At 44.5% G+C, this 9,662-nt stretch overlaps 1 protein-coding gene across 2 annotated transcripts; it reads left to right on the top strand.

Annotated features, from left to right (window-relative positions):
* Window positions 1-593: 593 nt before the first annotated feature.
* Window positions 594-2,866, top strand: LOC100276362 (uncharacterized). 2 transcript variants are annotated; one of them, NM_001150168.2, is made up of 6 exons: window positions 594-827; window positions 1,330-1,404; window positions 1,555-1,581; window positions 1,664-1,867; window positions 1,953-2,192; window positions 2,277-2,866. In NM_001150168.2, exons 1-6 carry the CDS (start codon window positions 687-689, stop codon window positions 2,358-2,360), a joined length of 771 nt encoding a protein of 256 aa, NP_001143640.1. In that variant the 5' UTR covers window positions 594-686; the 3' UTR covers window positions 2,361-2,866. The 2 variants fall into 2 exon arrangements, with proteins under 2 accessions (NP_001143640.1, NP_001392961.1); NM_001406032.1 differs by lacking the exon at window positions 1,555-1,581 and having other exon boundaries at window positions 611-827; window positions 2,277-2,686.
* The last annotated feature ends 6,796 nt before the right edge of the window (window positions 2,867-9,662 follow it).

The following is a 9,662-nucleotide window of genomic DNA, read 5'->3' as shown; positions in this document are numbered from 1 at the left end:
TCTATATTGGTTTGACTCGATATAGAATCTATAGGTTTAGTCATGTTTAAATAAATATTTTATTTAAATAAGGTGTAAATATATATTAGAAATCGTACCGACTACAAGCAACTAACTAGTAATTTTAAAAATAAAGCAAATTCACTGCCAGCGGGTTAGGCTTCTTGTAGCAAGGACACGCTGAACATTCTCTATATGTCAGATACAAACACACGCATTTATAATCCCTCATATCTATCATCTGAAGGTCCATAAAAATAGATCAAAATTTGTAATATAATCTCTTAGTAATTTTTTTCTTCTATTCATGTGGGTATCCAGTTAGTGGATGTGATAGGTTGCAAAAGCGTGTATTTGCATCTAGAATGCAAAGAATTTAGGGTTTTTTAAATTGGTGCCCTCAATTTGGGTGGTGTGCTCACCTATACCTTTATTCGTGTTTTTTTGCTCATCTATGCCTTTCTAGTGCTATAGAACAGAAGGACACAACTGATCTTAGTATAGTTGAGCACACCAACAAAACTACACCCAAGAATTTATTTCCCCTAGCCACCCATCCGCCTATAAAGTTGCGAGTCTCCTGACAGTCTGGCACCCACTCGCAGTCTCGCACTCGTCCCTCTCCCTCTCCTCTCTCCTCTCCCTACCCAGTTGCGCGAGCCGGCGAGCCCTAGCAGGCAAAAGCCATGGCGTCCATGGTTCTTCGTGCCGCTGCCGCCGCTCGTCTTCCCTCCCTCCGTCCTCGCCGCAACGGCAGCGGGGTGCTCACCGGCTTGAGGATCGGGACAGGGCACTACGGCGTGCGGCTCGCGCTTTCTTCGTCCGCGGTAAGCTTCGCGTGTGCTATACTATCTCGGATTCCGTGTGTTCGTTCTATGCTGATCTTGTTCCATCTCCTTCGCGTTGGTTTCGGCGTGTTGCTTTAGCTTTCTGTTTCCGATGATATTTTTCTTGAGAACTCCGAAGGGAGATACGCACGTATATGATATCACAGGCTCACAGCGTTGTTCTGTCTCTCTTTTGAAACCCGTACGTCAATAATATGATGCATGCATGCATTAAGGGTAGCAGCGATCCTATTGGATGCATCTTGGCTGTTTGTTTCTCTGATTGTCGCTATTCAGTTGTTGTGGTTTTGCTCTCCCATGGCCCATGGCAAAGAACAGATCTCCCATTCCGATGGCCTACTGGATGCATCTTTGTTGCCAGTCCGATGTCTTTGAGTGCTACTGATTTGTTAGATATGTCCTTTGGATCCTATTATTCAGCGTTGTTCTATATCTTACTGATTTGTTTTTTTTCTGTTTCCTTTTCTCTTCTTACGAGCAGGCAGCTTCTCCCAAAGAGTTCGAGGTCGCTTGCCTTCCTGTCGATGATAGCAGATTGGGCCCGGGGGAAGATTATGTATGCCTCGTTTTTATTTAGATTAGTTTTTTTTTATTCCTAAACTGCTTGCAATTTCTGAAGAAGATTATGTATGCATCATTATTTTCGTTCTGTTTCATTTTACCTTTTTTTTCTAATGCTTTGCGACGATGGTGCTAATTTCTGCAGGTGTCTGACCTTCGCATGGCAGACGAGGTTTCGTTTACACTCTATCGATCGTTCGGTTTTTGATTTCTACTTCATCTTTTACAGTAACACCATCTGTTCGTTTGTGCAGGAGGAGTTGGACCATTTCTACCGTGTTCTCGCCATTAAGACTGACATGCTGTTTAGAGCCTACCCTGAACACAAGCCGTTTGCAGTTTCTGAAGAGGACAAGGCCGTGCAGGAGAGGTTGAAGGAATTTGCGAACGAATGCATCGACCTCCTGGATGATGCGTTGCGCCGCATCCCCGCGGAGAAAAGGCGCCCACTGTTCTCGGTGAAGTTTGCATTTGCTGTTCTTTTTTTGCTGCTTTGATTTCCAGCTGAGAAACTGCTGGCTGCTTGTTTGTTTGTTTGTGCAGGTGTTTGGTAATGTGTACCAGGTATTTGCGTCAGTAAAGTGGTATGCGGAGGGGGGGTGTGCCCAGTGGTGGATGGCGCTGCAGATCACGGAGGAGCTTGAGATCATGCGCAAGATGGTGTCCAGCGCTTGCGGCGGCACCCCTCTTGACAGAGAGACGGTGTTCGACAGGAAGGAGGCCCTCACCGGTGTCGACGTTCAGGCGGCGCTCCGCGGCCACGGCGTCGAGAGCAACTTATCAGTTGAGAACACTTTCCCCTTTTACGTACGATGAATATGCATGCATATATGTTCGCGTTCTCAATTTTGGATGAAACGGACACAGCTGGTGATCTTCGAGCTGATCGACAACATCTACAGCAATGTCAAGTCGGACATCGATGACATGGTCTTCGCTTTCACTGCTTAGACATCGTTACCTACGTGTCCACACCACATGGAGCTTTTCAGTCACCACCCTCAAATCTCCAAGTGATTAGGATCTCTGCTACACTGCTTTTACTACCCTAACTCAAGTTTTGATGTGATCGGCTGCCTACAATGGTCTACAGAATCTACCCTAACTCAAGTTTTGATGTGATCGGCTGCCTACAGAATCGAGCTTTGAGTCACTTTCCCTCTGTTGTTCGTTCCAGCTATACTTTTGATAATGCATGTGATAATTGGGTCGCTGCTTTTAGAACTAAAGATGTACTCAGGATCATCCTAATACCTCATAAAGCCAATTCTTCTTCTAACTTGTGTGATGTATGGAGTCCTAGCCTAGTTGTGCAAATTCTGTCGTACCTTTATTGTTAGCGTTGACGGCGGCTGTCGGCACCCCTCCTGTGTATGTGATGCCGCCACCACCGACAGTCTAGCTAAACTGATTAGTATCGGTAAAAATAGAAAAACGAGGATGAAATCCTGATCCAACAGACTAGCTCTTTCTATCTCTCTACTCTATCCTACTAGCTATCCCGTCGACGTTGGTAGGTATATTTATCGAGCGCCTGCCTGCCTCGCCATCTCCCTCTTCTATCTGTGCACGCGCTCTACTTTCCACATATTTTTTCTTGGGCAGTGCCGACGATGCTAGCACTTTCTAGAAGTTGATCAGTATCGGCTCACTACCGGAATCCGGGCCTTTGCCGAGTACCGGCCGGGTTGCCGAGTGTTTTTTATCGGGCACTCGGTAAAGTTCTACGCTCGGTAAAGATCTTATTTACCAAGTGCAGGACACTCGGCACAGCCAAGCACTCGGCAAAGACTGCTTTGCCGATAATCAAACACTCGACAAAGATGGCTCTCGGCAAAGGACCGTTAGCGGCCGTCTACAGCTGACGGCTGTCAGTCTTTGCCGAGTGCCAAATATTGGGCACTCGGCAAAGGACACTTTGCCGAGTGTCTTCTCTCACTACACGACGGTTGATCTTTAGCGACCCTTATTTGGGACCGACGGTTGGTCGCTAAAAGGTATGGACCGACAGTTGGTCGCTAAATATGTTTATAGCGACGGTCTGTGGGTCGCTAAAAGTCTAGAAATTTAACGACTTATGGTCGGTCGCTATAGAGGTAACTGTGTGACTGATGGTGGGTCGCTATAGGGGTATGTGATTTTTATGTTTCTTATTTACTCATCAAAGCCCATCTAAAGGCCTACTAAACAAACAAACGAACCCTATTCCACGCGCGCAGCCGCCGTCACTTCTCCCATGGCCGCCCCCTCCCTCAGCCGTGGAGGGTGCCGCTGCCACCTCACCCTTGGTGCTCGCCGAGCTCGCCCTTAGCCCTGTCGTGCCCCTGCGCTCGGTCCTCATTGGTTCCGGGGGAGGTGACGGAGCGGCGACGGAAGAATTATGCCCGTCACCGTCTATCTCCTCTCGGCTCTCGCCGTCTCGCGCCATCGAACACCCGCCTTCCAGGGCGAGCAGACGTTGTCGGGCTCGTCTCCGGTGTTCGGCGTTGGAGTGGTACCGATCTTGATTCCCACTAGAAATTTTCTCTTACCCACCGCTCAAGCTACTCTCAGCCTTATCCCCACTAAAAATAATTTTGGTTTAATTATTATGAATTTTAGGGTTATTTAAAATATGATTTTGAATTTAGAAAAAAAGAAATAGAAAAAAAGAAAAAAACTAACCTAACTAACCCTTGGCCCATTAGGCCCATGAGCCAGCCGCCCCCTGCCTCTTCCCTAACCCTAAGCCGCCGCCCCTGGCTCCTAGCAGCCGCCGCCATCCCTTCTCCCTCTCCCTCCGAGCTCCATTGCCTGGACCATAGGCAACGAGCAACCGTGCCCAGTGCCCCTGTCCACCTCCGAGCCCCCTGTTCTGACCAGTGATCAGACCAACCTGCGGCTCCGCGCCTAGGCCAAGGTGATGCTGCCTGCTAACCCGAGCTCGAAGCTCCTCCTCGCGGGCACTAAGCAGCCGCAGCCAATCTCCTCCCCGTGAGCGTCGAACAGTTGCAGTCGAGCTTCTACATGCGGAGGCTCCTAGTGCCGAGCTCGACCCCACGTGCCTTGCCACTGCCTAGGCCTATTCCCTCTTGCCCCGACTCCGGTTCCGACCAGGGCGCTGGTTCCGTCGATGCTCAGACCCAGGCGGCCAGCTCTGCCCGTGTTTTGGCCTCTAGACAACATCCCAGGCTTCAACATGTGTGGAATCTGTCGTGCCTTCAAAGGTAAGGTGTTTCCCATTATTTTTTGCATTTTTGTTGCTAGTGTTGTAGTGTCATGTGAAGTGCAAGAGATAACATCTCTTCTCCCTGTGTTATCTTCTATCCTATCTGATAGGAACATAAGCTTGAGGATTCAACCTGAAGATAAGCTTAATGTGCAATTCATTGCCAAGTCGATATCCAATTTGATAGTAAATCTTTCTGTTGATGAGGTATTCTGCATCTGTTTGCATTACATATTTGTTTTTTAGTGCTTTGAGTTAGAATTCAGCTATTACGTTTTTCTATATTATCTTTTGTGGTAGCTTGTTCTTTTGATTTTTTTAGAAGGAAAATGGTAAGCCAGTTTTCAGCGTAATGGCATTATGATTTTGGGACTTTAGCAACACCTTAATTTCAGCTGCCCTGTAAATCGTTGCTAGCAATTGGATACTTTGCTCTGCATTATGCAGTTCTTTGATCGCTCAAAGCATGATTATTCAGATTTCTGCTTTTATCTTGCTGCAAATATCAGATGATGTAATGCCACTTCTTTTCAATAATGTCCATGTGCAGTTACTCAAATCGAAATGTGCATGCAACTAGATGTTGCTACTGAGGTCTATTCAATGCGTGTTGGTGACACGTTCAACATGGTTCTAGCTCTCACTCTGAACCTGGATGGATCATCAGACACTGGCTACTACACACAGGTGACACACCTAATTAGTCTCATATTCCCTCTGTTTTTTTACATGCTGCAATGCTTGACTTAGGACAAAACCTAATACGACATGTAAAAAAACAGAGGGAGTAGCTTGATCTCGACAATATGGAACTTTAGTGATGGGAATACAGATCCGATCGAATGTGTTTGAGGTGCCATATACTATTTTTCAATGTTGCCTTGGACTTGTCTTCCACGAGGCATAGTTTTATTGGGTAAACAACATGATGCCATTCTTTTTCATGCAGGCTTGGAAGAAAAAACTCTTGCTGACGATTATGAATACATTCATGCATGGTAAGAGGAGAACCACAAATATTTATCACTTCAATTTCCATTCTTATGTTCTCCCATCACTGACCACAAATATTTACTACTGCAATTTCCATGTTCTTGTTCTCTCATTGCTATAGACGTCATCATTTGTAAGAGAGGTTGTCTCAGATCACTGGAGTTAACATGGGAAACCTGCTATGCAGAATGTTTTCGTGCCTTTTTCATACTACTTTCTTTTATTTCCAATTTCACTGGAGTTAACATGGGAAAGCTGATGGATGTACTTGCTTTTTTGTACTTGCTTTTTTGTACTAGCTGTAACACATTTACCTTGTTCTCTCAAACACTAATGGATGTACTTGCTTTTTTGTATAAAGGATTGAGGGAGAGGAAGAAAAAATGACTGTATGGGAGAATATGCAGAAAGCTGAAGCAGCCATACAAAAGCTTGTGGTGCGCTTGTTTCTCAGTTCTGAATTTATAACTCTTTTTTCCACTCTTCATTCCAGTTTCCTGGTTGGTAGGAGGTTTCATATCATCTCATACTTGTGATTCATCAGATAAAACTTGAAAAGAAAAGGCCATACTCGCTGGAGAGGATTTTCAACACCCTTAGGTCTGGCTCTCGGAAGACACAGGTGGTACGCAGTACATCAACCGCAAATCAGAATCAGCATATTTCCATAACTATCAAAACGGCGCCAAACCTCAGCAAGAACGGTCAAATGAGTTCATTGAGTGGATGCTTCAGACAGGATCTATAGCATGGATCATAATCTGGATTGTCCTTAAGTTTTTATTGTGCTAGGGGAACATAAGAAAGTATGTAGAGCAAAATGAGAGGAGCTGTTGTTACCCTCAATTCTTTGTGATTATTGTGCTAGAGTGATGTAGTTGTTGGCTTTTGAACAATAGCTGGAGTGATATGAAACATTAGTGATCTAGTTGTGAATGATATTATAATTGTGATGCTTTTGTGAATATATAATTGTGGTGCTTTTGTGTTTATGTGATGGATCTATGAATGTGGTATACTGATTAACTGTGTATGTCTATGATTTGTGTATAAAAATCTGTGATTTATGGTGCTTAATTAAATGTATATTATTAATAAAAACCTGTAAAAAGGGTGACTTTCTGTTGGTTGCTAAATGTATAGTATGACAACTTACGGTTGGTTGCTAAATCTATAATACAGCAACCCACCATTGGTCGCTAAATATACAATATTAGCAACGGACGGTCGGTCGCTAAAAAGATGTCGGTCGCTAAAGCCTTTAGCGACGGCACTTACAGCGACCATCCTTATGGGTCGCTAAAGGTTTTTAGCGACCAACCGTAGGTCGCTGAAGGCCGTTTTAGCAACCAACCGTAGGTCGCTGTAGGTGAACCGTCGTGTAGTGTCTAGACACTCGACAAAGTATATTTTTATTTTTTTTATTTTGTCTCTCAAACTTTTTGTGGTATGTTCCTACACTATGTAGACTTATATTTATCATTTGTGGACAATTATAACCGAGTTTTCAATAGCTAGTAGATTTAGTTCGTTTATTTGAATTTTTTCGGAAAATTTAGATTTGAACTGCAGGTCACTCGAAACTTAGAAAACTGTGCATGCAAAAATGATATTCATTTTACTTAGCATAAGTTACGACCGATTCCAGGAGCGGACCGGAAACTTCGAGCAACATGCTCACTAAACATGGCCGTGAACTTGCCATCCACATGTTTAAAAATTGTATAAAACACAAACAAAGTCAGAAAATCATGAAACTTGTCCACGTGTCATGATATCATATGTACAGGCTGTGATAAAAAATTGAAAAAATTTTGAGAAAACTATGAAGCGCTATGTGTACAAACCTAAGAGATCCACATTGAAACCTATGATTTCATGTGTAGTTCTCTTAGGTTTCTACACATAGTGTCTCACAACTTTGTCTAAACATTCTCAATTTTTTATCACAACCTCTACATATGATATCATGACACGTGGAAAAGTTTCATGATTTTCTGACTTTGTTTGTGTTTTATACAATTTTTAAACATGTGGATGGCAAGTTCACGGCCATGTTTAGTGAGCATGTTGCTCGAAGTTTCCGATCCGTTCCTGAAATCGGTCCTAACTTGTGCTAAGTAGCATGGATACCATTTTTGCATGCACGGTTTTCCAAGTTTCAAGTGACGTGCAGTTCAAATGTGTTTTTTTCGAAGAAATTCAAATAAACGAACTAAATCTACTAGCTATAGAAAACAATTTTCTAATTGTCTCAAAATAGTATATGTAGGTCTATATAGTGTAGAACACATTACAAAAAATTTGGTAGGGAAAATAAAAAAAATAAAAATGTACTTTGCCGAGTGGATACGAAAATCTGCTAGTAGTATTTTGTGTTAGTATCTTATGTCAAGCGCATTAAAGTATTTTTTTTCTTTTTAGCGTATAAAATCTATCTATTGTATTGTACGTTTTGGGTTTTTAGACAAACACCACATGTATCTTATTCAGACCGATTGTGAGGTGTTTTAAATATTGATGGACAGTATTTGGAAAGTCTGTTGGTTTACTCCCACGTCGTTTATAAAGTTGTCTATATTTTAGAGTCTTTTATAAAAATCTAAGGATGTGTTTGGTTGCGGGACAAATAGAGACAGGCAAGACAGTGACGTCCTCTCTAGTCCCTCTAATTTTGAAGGCTAAGCAACACGAAGTTATGGCTCCTTAACGCAAGGTGAAAGTCGCCTAGAGGGGGGTGAATAGACAAATCTGAAATTTATAAAGTTTAAGCACAACTACAAGCCGGTGTTAGCGTTAGAAATATAATCGAGTTCGAAAGAGAGGGCGAAAACAAATCACAAGCAAATAAGGCGGATGACACGATGATTTGTTTTACCGAGGTTCGATTCTTGCAAACCTACTCTCCGTTGAGGTGGTCACAAAGACCGGGTCTCTTTCAATCCTTTCCCTCTCTCAAACGGTCACTTAGACCGAGTGAGCTTCTCTTCTCAATCAAATGGGACACTAAGTCCCCACAAGGACCACCACACAATTGGTGTCTCTTGCTTTGATTACAATTGAGTTGGAAACAAGAAAGAAGGAATAAGAAAAAGCAATCCAAGCGCAAGAACTCAAATGAACACAATTGTCTCTCTCACTAGTCACTATTTGATTGGAATGATCTTTGGACTTGGGAGAGGATTTGATCTCTTTGTTTGTGTCTTGGAATGAAGTCTAGAGCTCTTGTATGAGGTTTGATGGCTGAAAACTTGGATGCCTTGAAGTGTGGTGGTTGGAGGGTATTTATAGCCCCAACTACCAAAAGAACCGTTGGTGAGGGCTTCTGTCGTATGGCGCACCGGATAGTCCGGTGTGCCATCGAACACTGTCCGGTGCGCCAGCCACGTCACCAGGCCGTTGGGTTCCGACCGTTGGAGCTTCTGACAACGGGGCCACCGGACAGTCCGGTGGTGCACCGGACAGTCACTATTCACTGTCTGGTGCGCCTTCTGCGCATGCTCTGACTTCTGCGCGCGCAGTCGCGCACTGTAGCGTTGCAGACGACCGTTGGCGCGGACAACTGTTGCTTCGCTTGGCACACCGGACAGTCCTGTGCTACACCGGACAGTCCGGTGAATTATAACGATGTCGGCGTTTCGGACCCGGGGGACCCTCAACCGAGCCGACCAGTGAATTTATCGATGCGTGCCCCTGCCCAGATGGGTTGGCGCAAGATGGAACACAAGAGGGGATTGCGGCTTGTATTATCTCGCACCGGGGGATGCTCGTAGTAGGAGTTACAAGTGTCGCGAGAGGGAGAGAGAGAGCCTGTTCGTTTGCTCGTCCCCACGCGACCCCTCCCGCAGGAAGGCCCTGGACCTCCTTTTATAGATGCAAAGAGAGGGTCCAGATGTACAATGGGGGGGTGTAGCTATGCGCTAACGTGTCTGGCAGAGAAGTGCCTGAGCCCTGTGTACATGCCAACGTGGCTGTCGGAGAAGTGCTTGAGCCCTGGGTACGCGATAACGTGGCCGTCAGAGAAGTGCCTAAGCCCTGTAGAAGCACAGCTG

This window comes from Zea mays, chromosome 7 (assembly GCF_902167145.1).
Source record: "Zea mays cultivar B73 chromosome 7, Zm-B73-REFERENCE-NAM-5.0, whole genome shotgun sequence".
NCBI lineage: Eukaryota > Viridiplantae > Streptophyta > Magnoliopsida > Poales > Poaceae > Zea > Zea mays.
Note: the sequence above shows the minus strand (reverse complement) of the source record. Positions and strands in the feature narration are given on the sequence as shown.

Excerpts from the sequence above, each read along its gene's own strand:
- LOC100276362 (NM_001150168.2), top strand. The coding sequence starts at position 687 with ATGGCGTCCATGGTTCTTCGTGCCGCTGCCGCCGCTCGTCTTCCCTCC. Across the intron at positions 1,405-1,554 it reads TGGGCCCGGGGGAAGATTAT|GTGTCTGACCTTCGCATGGC; the intron begins GTATGCCTCGTT and ends TAATTTCTGCAG. Across the intron at positions 1,582-1,663 it reads ACCTTCGCATGGCAGACGAG|GAGGAGTTGGACCATTTCTA; the intron begins GTTTCGTTTACA and ends TCGTTTGTGCAG.